General features: G+C 40.9%; 1 protein-coding gene across 4 annotated transcripts in view; it reads right to left on the reverse strand.

The window, feature by feature from the left end:
• ZC3H7A (zinc finger CCCH-type containing 7A) overlaps positions 1–17,382 on the reverse strand; it is a 29,395-nt gene extending 12,013 nt beyond the window's left edge. The window contains exons 1-12 of one of the 4 annotated variants that reach the window (XR_014572687.1): positions 17,095–17,226; positions 11,332–11,435; positions 10,179–10,218; positions 9,123–9,320; positions 8,438–8,596; positions 7,210–7,290; positions 7,062–7,103; positions 6,210–6,243; positions 5,440–5,720; positions 3,458–3,665; positions 2,397–2,461; positions 1,514–1,706 (exon numbers count right to left, since the gene is read on the reverse strand). Coding sequence is in view for 3 of the 4 variants with exons in the window: in XM_083799832.1 (XP_083655958.1) it covers positions 1,514–1,706; positions 2,397–2,461; positions 3,458–3,665; positions 5,440–5,720; positions 6,210–6,243; positions 7,062–7,103; positions 7,210–7,290; positions 8,438–8,596; positions 9,123–9,320; positions 10,179–10,218; positions 11,332–11,399 (1,369 nt within the window). In the remaining variant the exon portion in view is untranslated. The other 3 variants (XM_083799832.1, XM_083799834.1, XM_083799833.1) reach the window with 3 other exon arrangements.
• Between the last annotated feature and the right edge of the window lie 443 nt (positions 17,383–17,825).

Below are 17,825 nucleotides of genomic sequence, written 5' to 3' on the forward strand. Positions count from 1 at the left end.
TTCTACTGTGTACAAATTGCTACATTTTTTCAAATTCCTTAGCATATGTTCCCAAAACACTATTTTAAAACTTTAAAGTTTGTTTTAAACCTTTTGTTTAAAACAACAAAAAGTTGCTTATTTACAAGAAGTCAATGCAGATGAACTCCAAGAATGCGTAAATGACCCAATTTAGCCTTTATTTATTATATTAGAACAGCTACTATGTTCAGACACAAAACACTACATAAGGAGTACACATGCCAAAAATAAAAATGCCACTCCCAGAGTCTTGTGATTTTGGAAGCAAAAATGTGCCTATGTTTAAACTCTGTTTTTAGGATGATACCCAGGTGAAGACTATATTACTTCTGAAAGAAAGAAATCAGGGAGTAAGTCTGAAGACTAGCAATGCTCAGTGAACTTTTCTATTTAAGAGACTACAAAAAACAAGAGTGTGACCCATTATCCCTGGGGAAGCTGATGGCACTGCACAACTTCACTAGCAGGTAGTATAAGGACGCAATACTTAAAGGCTTTGATAGAGATGCAAAGAACAGAAGAAATAGATGTTTTTATATAAAAAGTCAAGATATAAACAAGTATTTCCACCAATACTTTATAGCTCTGTCTTTTAGCAGAGCGTGTTCTGTGGCTTTTCAAATATGACTTGGATTTGACGTGGATTTTTCTTTTAAAAATTATTTTAACCTAAAAAAGAAGTTCCTAAAACTGCAATATTCATTCCCCAAATGTCTCAATAGAATTCTTTATAAGATCGATTACTATGCTGTACTTTATTATTGACACCTGTAACTTGAAACAAAATGTGTGGGTTTTTGTGGTTTTGGTTTTTTTTTTTTTTTTTTTTTTTTTTTTAAGATTAGTCTTAATAAAAGCTATTGCTTCTAGAATACAGCTCTGTTTAACAGCAACAGCTCAGGCCTAGATTAGTTATATTAAAGCCCAGTACAGGTTAAGATCCTTTGAGTCAATACAGTAGAGTTAATTATTACTAAGGTTTGGAAGCCTCATGATTATGATTTAGAATTAGTTTGGAAAAAAAAAAAAACAAACAATAAAACAGATGGGATATGAAGGTTACCAGGTACTTTGAACTGCAGTTCAATTCCCCATGGCCAATCAGAGAGGGTATTGCAAGTTTTTTTTTAGTCTTGAGCAAAGGTGTCATTCTTCACAGTACCCTGGGCATTGGGAGGAAAGTGAATACAGAATGTGAATGACCTTACACAGTAAACCTACAGGTTGGGGAAGGCATGTGATGATTTGTGGTGGTTTTAGACATCAAGAACCTATTAGGATAAGAAATAAAGACAAGAAGAAAGAAGATAATAGAGTTCTTGAAACATTCTACCAGTTCCTTGATAATAAGATCATACTACATCCGCAAAAACAAGTTGGAATTGAACAGTATTGAGAAGCCAAGGATATTTTATGTACACTAATATTTTAAATGTATGCTTTAGAATTTTTTAAAATCATCCCAATTGAGTCCCAAGGCCCCTTCCCTTACCTTTTTTGACAAAACACAACTGGCAGGCCTGTCTTAGCTCGTGTGTGCCTTCTAATGGGTTTCTTCCCGCAAGTGCTGAAGATACAGGTATATTAGCAGTTGCACTGCTAAAAACATTTGAAAACTCATTTCTAGTTTGACCTGCAATTCCCATGTAATTTTCGGACCCAAACAAACTACTAGGGCCATTTATCTGTTGGAAGAAAGTGTATTTTACTTGATCCATCTCATTTCATTTCTCTACATTTAAAATTTAGCTTATTTAAATTATTATTCAAAGCATAAGAAAGATTGCACAAAAAAAATCAAGTACAAACTTAACTACATGTCTAGGAAAGGGGACAGATTTCACAAAAGCCATACACCCAGCAAACCAAGCATATAACAAGACCCAAGCAAGGACAGGGTGAACAGCAGCAGTTGCCAGGCTGTTGCTCCATCTTGGCCCATGAGGATGCAATCCTTCATGCCACCCTTCCACACACAGTCAGTGGCCAACAGGGCCAGTATCTGCAGGAAATACACGGCATGACTACAATACAGAGACTAGATGGATTCTTAGACACAAGGCAGCCTTTGCTCTGTTCCTGTACTAGGACAGTTCTCCAGGACTCCTAACATTTGGCACCCACACCATACAGAGATTTTCTCTCTCTTTGGTCGGTCATTTTACACTTCAACTGTATTTTAAAATTGTTGTTTTCCTGTGTTCAATTATTGCTGCTTTGAGCTACTGTAAAACTGTTAACATACAGTTCTGGTACAGAAAAAAGTGCCATTTTTTTCTTAAAAGAAAATTCTACTGTGAAAATTAAGGTCTATGTTAAGCCTGTGAGGCATTAACATTTGAACTGATGTAAAAGAAAACAAGAAAAATACTTACAAACAATGGGGAATTATTGCTGTTAAGAGTTGGTGTTCCATCTCTAGAAGCTGAACTTGAGAGATCTAAAGGAATAAAAGGAAGTTTCAGATCCTCAAAACATCCTATCCCAAAAATTATGTAATATTCCTGCGAAGTATAAGCAAAGGTGTTTTTTTTTTTTTTGACAAACAGAAAAGTTTGTTGTTTTCTATGGGGTTTTGTTTAGCTGGTTGGTTGGGTTTGTTTTTATTTCCAATTATGCAAAAGCCGCATTTGTAAGCAACTCTGCTGACAAATTACTGGGCTATCACGTTCAATATAACCATCTGATTAACATTAGCAGTAGTTTTGCAGACATGATGAAGGAATATAAAGATACCTGTGCAGTACAAAAACAGTACACAGATAAGCAATACCAGACTAGCAAAAATAAGGAGATGAAAGAGGGTTTAGAGAATTTTAAATTTTGCTTTGTAAATTTGGCCTCGTTCTAAAGAGAGCATGCTCTGTAACACTGGTGATTACAGACAAAACTTATTTCTTTTCTATTCCAGTTCACTGATTATTTCTTGCTATTTCACATGATTTTACCATATAATTACAGTACCTGGAGTTTGAATCCAAATATGAAATATTGCTACATTTTCAGAGAACACAATTATACTAGACTTCTAGGATTCCTGTTTATCGTCAAATCATCAGAAATGGTTTAAGCTGTGAGAACACCTCTGTTAAAATAAATACCTAAGTAAATAAAGCCTAAAGTTAGCATGGTTCCTTCTTTATACTTTTTCACCTGAAACCACTAACTTCCACAAGAAATTAAAAAAAAAAAAGTACAGGGGGAGCTTAGAGCATACTTACACAGACCCCAAGTAAACAGCAGCTTTATTTATAAAATCTTGTGTACAACCAATACTGATCATCAGTACTCTTAAATATGAGCACAGATCAAATTTTATGGAAGTACTAAATATTACTGAATAGTGCTGAAAATTTCTTTGTTAAAAAGGGAAGCCAGTTCGCTCATTCACAACTCTAACTCATCATAAGGTTAAATATTAAGACTCATTTCTTACCTCTTTTTGGGTCACTGATTGAAAAGGTGCTTAATGGTGAACAAAAATTTTCCAGTGAAGAAGCCAAAGGCTGTGAAAAGATTTCTGAAAGAGAAGGCGAAGGAACAAATCCTGCTCTAACTGGCAATGTCCCCAGCAGTGAGGCAGCGAAAGGAACACTGGGAGCTACACTTCCTGCAGGAATAGGTCCCCTGGCACCTGCAGTTTGCTGGATAAAAAGAAATTTTAAGAAGTGTTCACACACAGGAGGAAAAAAAAAACTCTCAAGAACACAATCTGTAACTGTTTTTCTTTTAGTGAAGTTTCTACTAAGTTTTGGTAAACCTACAGCAAAACAACAATAAGAGGTACCCTTCGGTACTGTGCAGAACTACAGGACACTTACAGAAGTGTAGAAATTACATCTCAGTGCCCTAATGCAAGGAATTCTCTATGAACCAAGCACTTTAATGGTTCGGTTAGCTGAATTTAATAACAGATTTGAATTTTTTGTGAAGTAAATCAGAATTGAATTACCAAATTATGTTAGAAGCGTAAAACAATAGTGAAAAGGAAGAAGAGTCCAACCTACATGATTTCTTCTAAATAAAAAGAGAACATAATTCAAATTTCAGTACGGTAAGGAGTTAAGAGTTAGCTTTGAAACAAATCCTCAAGTTGAATCAAATGATATTGTGCTCTGTATAAGCCAATTCACCTTCTTCACCCAAGGAAAACCACGCAACATTATTAAGCACATGACCAAGTTTGGGAGTTTCTTTCCCTGCCTCCCTAGGAAGCTCCCTCCTTTTTCAGGTTGACCAAGCTGGTCTGCACAGTTTGGGCAACATCTGGTCCCCAAATTGTTAGCCTACATGCCACTCAGGCTCTACACTACGAGACTGCAGTCTGTCTTGAAGGACTGTATTTCCTCTTGGCTTTCACTATGGCAAACTTCTTATTTTTTCTTAACAATCATGATCTATACTACCGTAACACACAAAACAAACCGCATAAAACTTAAAATAAGTCCAAGCATTTCTTTATTTAAAGAGATCGCACAAGACAAGTCCACTTCTGTAATCAACCTTATTTACAGCTGCATCCATAGCTGAATGAGAAATTTAAATCACAACTAATTAAAAAATTAAACATTCCAGAGCCTCATTTAATACTGTGATCCTAAGGGCCCCAAATGACTGTCAGAGCCAGAACCCAGAGTCAGTAACCTTGCTAATAAGTTTAGCCATCTCTGCTCATCAGTCAGAGCTTTCATTCTGACTGACAGTTGAGGAACTCTGTATGCTTCTTATTTTGTTCTAACTCTAGAATGACAGTGTAACGAAAAACAACTCTTCAAATGCCTAAATTTCTCTAACACCTTTAAGAAATATAAAAGGTCAGCCTCATGACGATCTAGCTATTTCTGGTCATGCAGGACACAAGACTGGGCAAAGCTCCGATTGCACAGATTCTAGTGGATTTACTAGCAGGCCACAATGTAAGCACTACCGTCCTGCAAAGCTATCAGCATGTGCTTAATTTGACTTTCTACAGGCACAGGGTGGGCACTCCAACAATCTCCAGTTCACTGAAGACTCATTTGCAACAACTACACATCAGCCAGATTTCAAATGCCTGCCTCACTTTCCATAGTACTGGAAGTAGTATCCCTCCCACAGAGGTAGTACTGGTAGAAATATTTCTCGAAGTAGCAACCCTCCACCTCCATCCTCACTTAAGTTTTCCAACACATAAAACCAATGTGATTGTCCTCAGAGCCCTGCAGGGTCCTAGTATCTTTACAGACACATCTGCAAGCATGCACATCTGAGAGACTCAGGTTGACTGTACACAAATACAGCTTGATGTAACCAGGAAAGTTAATTCACATTTCATTACCTGCCCACTTTGAAAAACAAAACAAACACTAAGAAGAAAAAAAACACAAGATGCCACTCAAAAGAACAGTCTTTTGAAAAGAAAGCAACAAAAAGTCTTACCATTACACTTTCATCTGGATCAGGAACAGAATCAAGTAATTCGTCAAGTTCTTCCCCAATAATTATATCTCCATCTCCACAATCTAAACATGCTTCTGGCATAGAGAAGGAAACATTTCCTCCATTTGCCAACACTGCAGAAGGCAAAGAAACCTTTTCCACTTGAAGAGACATAACAGAAGATAAGGATGACAGGGGTACTGATGCCACTTTAGACAATTCAGAAACGAAGACTGATGAAGAAGCAGCAGAAGCCATTTCTTGCTTCTGGTCAGATAAATCTGAAACAGATAACACAGGAATGAGTGGAACTTTTAGTCAGAAATGTCAAAATATCTCCCATAACTTTTAGCATGCTGATGTGGGGCAGAGGGGGTAGAGAAACGTGAAGGATGTTTAAGCAAATAAATGTCTTCAGTTTCCTCTATCTCAGTGTTTATACACTACTCAAACTAAAAGACAGTAAAAGTTAGAGACTTGATACTTTACTAAATCTTTGGCATATTCTCCCCTCCCTATTTTTCCAAGTTAGAGAGATCTGCAAGACAATCGCATTAATGGCAATTAGTCATATCAAGATGAGGAACGCCACTGGAGATTGGCTCAGCCACTCCAATATGTAGTTTTATAGAGAAACAGACCAGACTTTTTGTCACAGATCTTTCAAATGGTAAGTTAAATTTTCTTATGAAGAAGTTTCTTAACAAATACAACTAGGTACACATGATAAATCTAGTTTCCTAGCATTAATACTGGAACACAAGACTCACCTAACTCAATATCTTCTACAGAAGAAGAAGAATTCTGCAAGTGAGAAAAAAATACCTCTCAGCACTTTGCACAAGAGCCTTTAAAACTGTTCAAACGTGTTTTACAGACTAAGAAGGTAAGCCCTCACATTTAGGCTTAGTAAAACTTGAAAATTATGAAGTTGATTGGAATTTAAAGACCAAACATTTTTCCAGATAAAGTATCCATTTGCAGACTGAAATATAACCACTGTAGCACTAAAAATCTGTAAGCAACCAAGAACAGTGAGACTGATACTTGGTAGAATGAAAGAGTCCAAATCGCATCTTAAATGAGCTGTTCCTGTATTTCCTCATTCTACTCAAAATTGTCTGTTTACAGCTAAGTTGTGTAATTCACCTGAAAAGAAGTCTGTAAGAAAGATGAAGAACTCTTCTTCATTATTGCTACTCGGATACATTAGAAATAGGAAGATAAATGCAAGTTTCAAATGCAAGGTCAAGTTTTGGCAAGTTAATTTAAAGGTTCTTCACTCTAACACCCTTCACTTAAATTGCTCTCAATAACATAAATAAACAAACCACATTAACTATGCCCTTGTCTCAAGGCATTACATATATTCACTGCATTGGATCTAATGCTCTAGCTAACATTTATTCTACAGAGATAACTTGAACGATAATCTCATGCCCTAGTTTGCAATAAGCATATAGCAAAATCAAACACAAAGACTGATGGAACCCTGAAGTCCAAACTAACAGCACCTTAAATAAAATGTTAATTGCCCAATTTTTACTTAATCACTGTGAAATTATGAAAGTCATTCCCCACAGTTTAAAGTCAGCTGTCACTTGAAACACTTGAAAACTTACCTGATTTGATATATCACTAGAACCTGAATTTGAAGAGGGTGGCTGCAATGGAAAGATACCTTCATTAGGTACAAAACTGAGATCAAGAGAGAGAAAGCAATGTACTTGTTAAAACAGTACAAATTTATAAGTTATAATGAAGTCTTACCTTTGCTCTTACATATGCTTTCCTTATTTTTAACCCTAATTTTTGAGCTAGCTCTTGAGTCAGTTTAATCACACTTTCATCCTAAAGGAAATAAATAAAAATTCATAATGTACATCTATTAACAACTGGTCAAAGACATCTGTTTGCATCTCAAATAATGTATATTCTGCAAGATCTCTATATGCAGGATGTCTCTTAATGCATACTTATTCTTTCACAAGCACATAGGACTGCAAGCTGCACTCAAAAATACAGAAGCTATCCTTGAGTAAAATGATTCTAATGTCTGGAAGTAAAAAAGAAAAAAAAAAAAGACCAGAAAATAGACAGAAAATAAGGTGCCTGTCTATCTGAATCAAAAATAACAAAGATTTTCCAAAACCAGAGAAGGTGAGAAGTATGTATGTTTTCTCTCACTATTTTTGATGTACAGAGAAGAAAAAAATTAACTCAATAATCTGTCCTAAGTCTATTTTGAGCACAGCATATAAGTTTCGATCAGCATTTTAGATCAAATCAGGAATGCAGTTCTGAAGTGAATCTCTTAATCATCCTCACTCACTGCATTTTAGCTTGCATTATGAATGGTCTTCGAGAGCCAAATTAGATTCATTTAGGATGAAACTAAATGGAAAGAAGTGCTGCAGGAGCATACTTGATGCACTCCAACTCTTAAAAAAAAAACACACAAAAAGCATGGAAATCAGATCCTCAGTATCACCATTCCAGTCTATAGATCCTCTCCTATTATGCCACACACTGCTTGCTAATACAGACATAGCCTAAACTCAGAGGTGCATATTAAGGGATTTAGATGGAGGACAAAGCACAGGTAAGAACTACATTACTAAATTCATGAAAAGCTAAAAAGCAACTACCACAGGAATAAATGCTACACTTTATGGGTTCTTTTTAATGTTTAGAGTATAACTAACTAGAGAATTTTAAACAACAGTTCAATGGTTCTAGTGTTTACTGCAAAAGCTTATAGCACTTCATACATATCGAGAAGTTAGTATTTCTTTTGCTGAAAGTTAATGTAACAAACTGAATTTGAGGCTTGTAGTATCTGCTGTCAGCCTTAACATGCACAATTTAAAAAAAAGAAGAGAGGAATAAATATGTATTATTGCATTTAAAACAAAACAAAACTGTACTGGTCTTGATGTTAAGTACAGGTTTTCTGTGCTAATTTCTTTAAAATATCATAAAAGTATAATTTGCCTACCTGCGGCACAGCAAGAGAACATTTTGCTACCGCATCATAAGCCTTCTTATACCTTCCCAGCTCGTTCAAAGCTTTTGCTTTCCGATAGAGAGCTCTGAAATTGTTTTCATTCAACCTTAATGCTATCTCACAGTCTTCTAGAACCTTTTCATGAAGTCCCTATGAGGGGAAAAAGGAAAAAAGGAACTAATCAGATCAGTTTTTATTGTTAGAATATAGAATATAAACTGTATTAAATTAAGGTATTGAAACACTGTAAAACATGCATATATGCTGCAGTGGGTGAATGTTTGGTGAATTTTCTTAAGCCACCAACCAACACAACCCTGCTTCTTTTTAGCTATCTTTCACATAAAATCCATTAAGAGTTATGAAGACAATTTAGCTCTTTCACATCTTATTCCACAGAGGAAGTGGCAGACTCAAATGCAATCCGCAGTATGAATGGACAAAAATACTCTTCCACCAACTTTCAAGTCCAGTATGACTCTTGGGTTAACATTATAATATTAGTAACTAAAATATCTAGGCTATTATACTTGTAAAAAGATGAGATTAAAGAGTATGCCAAAATGATTATTTGAAACACTCCAATTCTCAAACCAACACCAAGAGCTTTTCACTATTAAGCTTTCCATACCTTCATCTCTGTTCTCAAGAAATCACAGTTTAAGTAGAAGCTTACCATATTTGAAAAACATGCTATCCTGTTTACATGCAACTTCTCTAAAATATCATCAGAAACATGGATTTCTTCAGAATTCGCATAATCTGCTATGTTTATAGCTTCTGTATAGTGACTCAGTGATCCTCTCCAATCGCCTTCTCGATATACATCATTCCCTTCATTAAAAAGATTTCTAACAAGTTCTCGTATAAATAACTGTAACAAAGAAGACAAACACACACAATACTGCTGTTTGTGAATCTTTCATATTTCTAAATACATATTTAAACAGAAAATTTATATTTGTAAATTCACAGAACCAAAATCAAATAAAAACTTTTTGTCTATTTTTCTTTGCAATTTTTCCAAGACAATCTCTAATACTCAATACAACAATACACAGAAATAAAAGAGGCTGAGCTACTTACAAAAGAATTATTTTGTACATGTAACTTCTAAGACAAATCTATGTGTTCCCTTACATTCTTTTAGCAAACAGCAGCCCCAGCAACTGGCAAACCAGTAGTACACAAAGGCTGCCTTTGCAAAACAAAATATTTTTTCAGTCTAAAATGTGAACAATTACTTTCTTAAGCAATGTGTTCTCAAAGCCAGTGGAACAACCTTTTGTTTGATAAAAATGCCAGAAAGATGAATGTGAAAATGTAAGTCCAAAAATTATGCAAAATAGTAACACATATAAGAACAAAATGTCATGAAGACAAATGACTGAAGTCCTTTTATCTCAGTTTTATTGTGCCACCCTAAAGTTTACCCAGAAGAGCACATTATTTTATCCAATTAATGCCCCAAATTCATCCCTAACACTAGCAGGGCTAGTAGGGAAAGAGTTAAACTGAGCTGCTCTGTGAGCAACTTTCAGACATCCAAATATCTGAATACTTGTATCACAGGTAGTCCTATATATAAGTTGTCCTCCGGCTCCCATATTCAGACACTGTAAATTAACATTCATACTCTATTACTTAAATGATGATTGAAAACAACGATAAGTATAATAAGATAACCCCATGTCAAAAAACACTTCTGGAAATGCAAAAGTAATTTCATTACCTCATATTGTTCTTGTGTCCCTGGATAGGGCAAAGTAGATCTAGAAAAAGAAATTACAAAATTTACTTATGGTACACATTGCTGAAAAGATTACGAAAAGCAGTCTCACTTGCTGCAACAGGCTAAAACTCCAGATGTTTTCTACTGCCTGCACTGAACAAGGCAGGAGAGCTGCAGAGTAAATTTGATTAAATGGCTATGTTTTAGAATTACTGAGTCATTTTAATTTAAAGTTACATAGCCAGCCCTAACTCTGCTATTCAAAATGTATCAAGATTTTGAATGCTGGATTTAAAGTCTCAGTGTCCTTTGTTTAAAAACAATTCCCTTCCTCTTTTCCAATGTGCAAAAACAGTTCATATATGAGAACTGCAAATCTTTCTGTAAGCATTATAAAATTACAAATTACCTGTTAAAAGAACACATCAGTTTTAATTAATTCATACCAATAACACTTAAGGAATTTTAAAAGTTCTTTTGCATGACACACAACAGAGATTTTCTCCAGCACCAAACGGATATTTACTTACAAGCTTTTGGGAAGGAAAAACAGCAATGCCGTCCCTTCCCATACAGGTTATCTGGGAACCACTTTCTAAATACTTTTTCAAGTGCAGTTTTCTTTCTTTTTTTTTTCCATGTCTTATATGAGCAGTGAACTAATGTGAAATTTCACAGTCAGTTCAAGCTAGTCAGGATCTGCTAGAGGAGAACTTGGCACTGACCCAAGTGAAAATTAACTACTGCAAAGCTTTTTCATTAAGTTAAACTTTACCTCCGGAGAGCAGAAACATTGAGGCAGCAGTGAGCAAACCCAGCCCTCTCAGTAGCAACCTAGTCTTAGGTGCAAACATCCATACAGGTAAGGTGGATTTTATCCATCCACGAAAAATGTCAGTGCTGATTTTTCCTCAAAGGCTGAAAGGGAACACCCTCCCACCTCCAGTCTGCTCTGCTTAGGAACAAAGCGGGGTGCTGTCTGCTCTTTAAGTCTGCTCTCCATTTCCATGTCGATGCTAGCAAATATTCTGAGGAAAAATGCAGGTTCTCTATCTTCCTCCTCTGGTACTGTTTAAAAGGACTTCCCCATCCATCTTGTACGTAAGGGCGTATAAGCATAAGGATGTATAAGAATAAAAACACAGAGCCATACTCTATAAACTGAAGTCCTTTCTTAATGTCCTGTTGTCTAGTGCTTCTCTCTTCCGACACATTGGACATGTTATCCTGAACATCCACTTTTTGGATATGCAACTCCTCAAAAAGGAAAGAAGAGAAATGGCTGTTAGCACGCAGCAGTTGGCACGTGGGCCCCAAGGACCCAATCTCACAGAAACAGCAAGTCAGTCGCACACCAGCAGCACCGCGCCTGCGGAGAACAGCAAGTATGCAGAGCCCCAAAAGCAACACGCTCTCTGCCAGCACCCGCTTCTCCTGAAAACCTCTCTCCAATTTCTATTTAGCACTGCTTTTCTGCTTATTTACTCAAGATGACACAGCCATGCTAGCGAAACCAAACCAAACCGCATGCACAGCTCGCGTGCACTGCTGCTGAACTGAGCTGATGGGGAATGTTTCCACCTTGTGCCCCTTAATAGCTTTACACTTCTTTTATTTGTTGAAGTAGAAATAAACTCAAGAGACCGGTATATTTATTAATAAAACCCAAGCTGGTCAGAAAACTACTATCATGTCTAATTCCAGAGTCTCTCATTGCCAGCCAAGCACCAAGGTGTACTCAGAAACAACACAAGCGGGCGCCAGCGGCCAACAACTGCCGGTCTGCTGAAACCTGCACTGGCAGCACAGAGCTCCGGCTTCATCTCAAAAGCCAAACTGGGTCAATTCCACATTGTCAACTTCACATTTCAATCCCAGTCAATTAGTCTGAGTCACTGATTTTTTTCCCATGTCTTTCATTCAATGCATTTACAACTATTCAAGTTAAACAGGCTAAAATGGTTGGTATAACCTCAAGATAAGGCTACTTGGAGTACGGTTTCATGGTTGCATATGGTTGTGCCTAATTGCGATGTAAAAATACAATTTATTTATTTTAAACAAAAAGATCATCAGGAGCAGGTTTTATTCTGAAAATCCTAGAATTCTGAAAAAAAACTTTTTAGCTTGAAAAAAAAGCTAATTTGCTTAACAAAAACGTGTAACGTAGGAATTTATAGTAAAAAATACCAAACTATAAATACCAAGCTACATGCAGTACGCTTCTGTTAGTCTTGAAACTAAGTTAAAACCACCAAAAAATGTATTTTGCATTGGGTTACCATTTCACATGTTGGGTTACCAATTCACATCAATGATGAAAGAATGAAAACAAAAGTAAAATAAAAAGCAAAACATCCCCCAGCTAACTCAACCAATTCCCAACTGAGACCAGCAAACTGCCGATAAGACACCCCACTTTGCCTGACTGATCTGGAATAATAACACTTACTAACATTTCTCAAGGATTTTAAACAAACATATGAGAGCTCTCAAGAGTCTGTCCTATGACAACACATACCTAAAACCACCATCAAAAAAAAAAAAAAAAAGGATTTTCTTAAGGTCACTGAGCAAATTAACGGAAGCACTCCAAGGGCCCCATTTCACCCAGCTTCCCACTGCGACCTCTACCACCAGCAAACTAAAATTCATAAATAAAAAGTCAGTCTCTACAGATCACTAGCAGCTACAACAGTTCACGGACATGAACTGTTCAGATATTGCTTGTTTTGATATATAAATAACACTCAGTAATCTACTCCCAAGAGAGGAAATAACCATCAACGCTTTTTGTAACTGTTTTTCACGTTATTTTATGCATCCTTTTTTCTTCAGCAGGTTATTAATACATACTGCTTCTGGCATATATACAAAGGATGTTTATTATGAGAGAAACGTTTTACTGGCTAACAATAGCATATCTATTAAGAAATCTAAATATAAATGCCAAAAGGAAATTTATTGGCCATTTGAATACTTTATTTACTCACTCATGGTTTAGCACTGAGAATTCAAACAAGGCTAACAAGACTCAGACACCCTCACGCTAACCGAACAAGCAGCAGTATCAGCATATACTTATCCACAAAAATAAGGAAGCTAAATAAAGCATTTTTTCTCCCTGAATTAACAACTGATAAGGTTGTTAGTAAGGTTGTGTCACTTTGTCAACACAAGTCTCTTGTGTATATTAAGATCCGGGCAAGCATAAGATCAGCTTTGCTCTACTAATTCTAAGCAACCTCAACACTCCACCAACGTGCAAAGTGGTGAAGTCCAGCGTAGTAACAACTGTATTTATTTATCGCCTCTAGCAAAAATATTAAAGAATAACTCACATATTGATGCTGGAGGATGTGCAGATCCAATTTCTCCGTAACATTAAAATTAATGGAACTGTTACAAATTTGCATCACAGATAAAAGAATGCCAGCAAGTGACGAACATATGCAAGCAGCATAATTTATTATTCAAAGGAGTTTTCTGTTCTTTCCGCCTAACTCATTTGTATCCGTAAGACATTCAGGTAAAAATTATCCTTCTGTAGTATACTTGGGCAGTCACTTTATCCCAATATTTGATTTTGCAGCGGATTTAAAATTGTCTCACATAACACCTCCAACAGCATCTCACCCATCCGAATTATTCTTAGATCCTCTTGTGCAGCCAGAAACACATCAGCCTCAGTTATACACAAAGCAAATAATGGTGCCTTGACTTACAGTCATCCATCCACTTTCAAAGTACAGAAAAATCACCTGTTTAGTAACAACTCTTCTCCTTCATCTGAAGGGACAGAACTTAAATATGCATATGTACATGTATTTTTGAAAGTTAAAATGCTGCCCTGTTGCTTGTAACTACTATTAGAAAAACACAACCCATACAGTGGCTTTACGCTGTGTACAAGTCACTGACAGAGACAAGCTACAGGAGAGAAGTGGCGTGGGATGTTAAAAAAAAACCAAACAAACACTAATGTACTGCTAATTAAGATTATAGGCAGAACCGAGTGTAGCACTGAATGTCGTATTTCTACAACTGCTGCTAGTGACCAATCCAAGCTCCATTTACTAAACCTAGGACAAAAAAAAAACAAGCCTGCCTAAACCCAAACAAGAACAATTGTCACTGTTCCATCTTTATCGCAGGCTTCACCTCAATTGCATTCCACAGAGGCAAAGTAACAGAAAATACTGTGCCGGCAGCCAATGTCACCTTTTCGGACAGACACCAGCCCAGTTACACAAACAGGAGATATGGAGGAAAACACGTTTGTGCCAGCTCCGGCAGACAGGAAAACCAACATGTCTCTCTTGTACAAAGCCACTCACACCTCTTACTGGTTCTTTGCTTTCCTTCCAGCAGGACAATTTTCTTGTTTTCTAAACTTTGCCACTTCTGCAGCATTCAGGTAAGTTTTAAAGGACAGTCTCAACATACAGGATGTGCCTGGGCTAATTCTTCAGGCACTGAGGATTTGAACACAATCAATGCTAGATCATCTTGTACAGTAAAATTGATCTTTGAAAGCAAATTAATCAATTCATACGGAACGCAGAAAATTCAGTGTTTCTACAGAAGGAAGGCAGGCGCTGGGCATTGCAAAAGGGAAGGTCACAGTGCCTAACCACGGGGCCCAGCCTTTGCTAAATCTCAAGTCCAATAATCACCACCAGTTAAGGTCCAACACGGTGCTTTACAAAGATTCTAATTACAAGAGATTGAACAGAAGCAGCAAAGCCCATGAGCAGACGTTATGAAGAACAGAATGACTGCACTGGAGACAAACCCAGGGAACCGGCGGCCAGCCTGCCGTGCCTGGGAGTTCCCCCAGCTGGGAGCTCGGTTCCAAAGGGCAGTGAGCTGGGCAGGATCGAGCCTCCCTCCTACTGCATCCAGCTGTGCAGACAACTCATTGACAGGCGAACAGGGAACAGAGCTTTCCCTCTGTTCCTAATGCCCAAGATTATTTGGGGACCAGAACTACTACGCAGGGTGTCAGTGGCCTTCAGCTGACCAAATGATTGTTACAGTTCCTACATGTGCACGTATGTTGGTGTTGTTTTTTTTAATAGATGTGGGGTTTTTCGTTTTGTTTTGTTTTTTAAGATAATGGAAGCATATCCTCTTGCCATGCATGACTGAGTTCACTATTAATGCAATTACTGGGTTACAAGAATCTTAAATTAGATGTTTCCACAGTACAAAGCACACTGAAAATTTAATCGTGATTGCTGCTGATCTATCTGTACTGGACTCAGCAGTTCAGCTGAATTATAAACCTTGACAGGGTGCAGGTCTAATGAAAATCACACTGAGCCGAGGCCCCCTTTTGTATTATAGCATCCACTTTCTCTCCCTTTATATGTCACAGGCAGGAGAGAAGTTTAAAAAGGCAACAGACTCGAAAAATTAACTCGGCCAAAAATGAATCCATCATCTACACCTTCATATGTTAAAGCTTTATTCAGCAATCAGAAGTTGTCAAGCCACAAGTCTGGTTGTAAAACTAAAACGTGAACAGCTCACCACTGTTCGCATATAGGAAAACCGTACTCCTAAAGAACAAAGTTGTATTCTGGGCCCAAGGGTAAAAGGAATCCTGCAAAGGGGACAGGGAAGACTGAAGCAGAAAAGGGCGTGCAAGTAATTGACTGAAAGGCAGCCAGTACAGATCCCTTCCTCCCATGAGGAGTTGAAGCCTGTTTCTGCCACAACCCCTGGCACCTCTGAGCAGGGCAATGAGCACAGCGTGTTTGGGTGCTGGGATCCAAACAGAGCTGCAAATGCACAACTCCACAGCCGGGGGCACATACCGTACCCTACCTGCTTCCCAGCGAGACAGAGGCAAAACCACCTCGGCAGGGGCCACGCTGGACATCGGGCACCTGCCCCAGGGGGATGAACCCGGCCCAACACAGGCTGCTCGAAGCCACCCCGTCGCTCATCCCGCCGCCCGGCTGTTTAACCGGCTCACTGCAGATCACCACAAAGCGCAGCCCCTTCCCGAGAGCCTGAACCGCTCAGCGCGCTCGGGTTGGCACCCCGGTGAGGAAGGGGAAGCCGCGAGCTTGACACAAAGCGCTTTCAGAAGGATCTTCCTGGGGCAGCGCAGGCACAGAAGAGCTCGGCGCCTCGGCCACGCACCGCCGGGCGCTGCCCCGGGCAGCTCAGGGTAACGGGCAGAGGAAGGAGGGGGAGCAGCGCAGAACAGGCAGCTTTTGTTACTTCTGGGCCCCCGCTCCGCAGGTACCAGCGCCACGCGGCCAGCTCCCCCGGTGGAGGCACCCCTGACACGCGGCTCAGCCTCGGGCTCGCTTTCTTCCCGCAGGAGCAGCCCCAGCCCCACGGCACCGCCCCCGTAACGCGAACGGAGCGGAGCGCGCCGCAGGCTGCCCCCGGGCTCGCCCCACGTTACTCCCGCGGGTACCTCCCCGCAGCCCCACACCCGGTACCCCCGCGGCACCGCCCGCCCGCCGTGCCCGCCGCGCCTTCCCGAGCCGCCGGAGCCCCGCGGGCGAACAAAGGAGCGGCGTAACGCCGCCTCACTCCCCCGGCGGCCGGACAGCGGGCCGGGGCCGCGCGTTACGCTCCGCGCACGAATCGCGCCGAGCACCGGACCCAGCCCGGGACCGGGGCAGCCGCAGCCCCTCCACAGGCCGGGACGCGCGGGCACCGGGCCCAGCCCCACCGAGCGGCCGAGCCCCACGGGGCTGCCCCTGCCCCTACCCCTACCCCTACCCCTACCCCCCGCCGCCTGCCCGCGCCCCGCTACCCCCGCGGGCCTAGCGCCCCCCGCTCCCCACACGGGCGCACCAGCCCGAGCGTCCCCCCGCCGCCTTTGTTACCCGCGGACAAGGAGCCGCGCAGCCGGGCCCAGCCCGTGCCGTCCCCCCCCCCCCCACCCTACCTGTGGCTGCCCGCGGCCCCCACGGCGGCGACAACGGTGGCTCCACCTCCCCCGGCCCGGCCCCGCCGCCCGCGCAAGCGCCCCCTGCCGCCCGGAGGCCGCCGATTGGCCGCAGCGCCCAGCGCCGCCCGCTCCCCCATTGGCTCGCCGCCCTTGTTTGGGAAACCCACCCTCCTGATTGGTGGCGGCGCGGGGGGGGGGCTTTGGCGCTGATTGGCTGGGTGCTGGGAAGCCCCGCCTCTTTTTTTCCGCCGCGCGCAGCTCGCCCCGCCGCGCTGCCGCCAGGGCCTGCCGGGGGGGGGGCGGTGCCTTTAAGGCCTTCGGTCGGCTATCGCGGAAGTAGCGTGACGTACAGCGTGACGTAGCAGCCTACCGGCGGTGCCTCACGGGAGTGCTGGCCGACGGCGACGTCACCCCCCCGCTGCGGCCCGGGGGGCGCTGGGCGCTTCCTCTGCGCATGCTCGGGTGGGGGCGCCTGAGGGAGCTGAGCTCTGGGGGAGCCTTGAGGGGACGGCGGCCTGAGGGAGCGGCCCGTGTTTATGGAAACTTTTTTTATTTCTTTTTTGCCGAATAATAAAATCCGAGTGAACCGAGCCGTTGCGTTGTCGTTCCTCGCGAGTGCTCACCGCTTCCACCTTGGGACCTGACGGGGGGCCGGGGCTCCGCGTGCGTGTCCCAGTACCGGGAGGCTGTGGGGCCCCTCGCCGGGGCGTCCCCGCTGACGCCGGGTG

Source organism: Anser anser, assembly GCF_964211835.1.
Source record: "Anser anser genome assembly, chromosome: 15".
NCBI classification, from domain to species: domain Eukaryota; kingdom Metazoa; phylum Chordata; class Aves; order Anseriformes; family Anatidae; genus Anser; species Anser anser.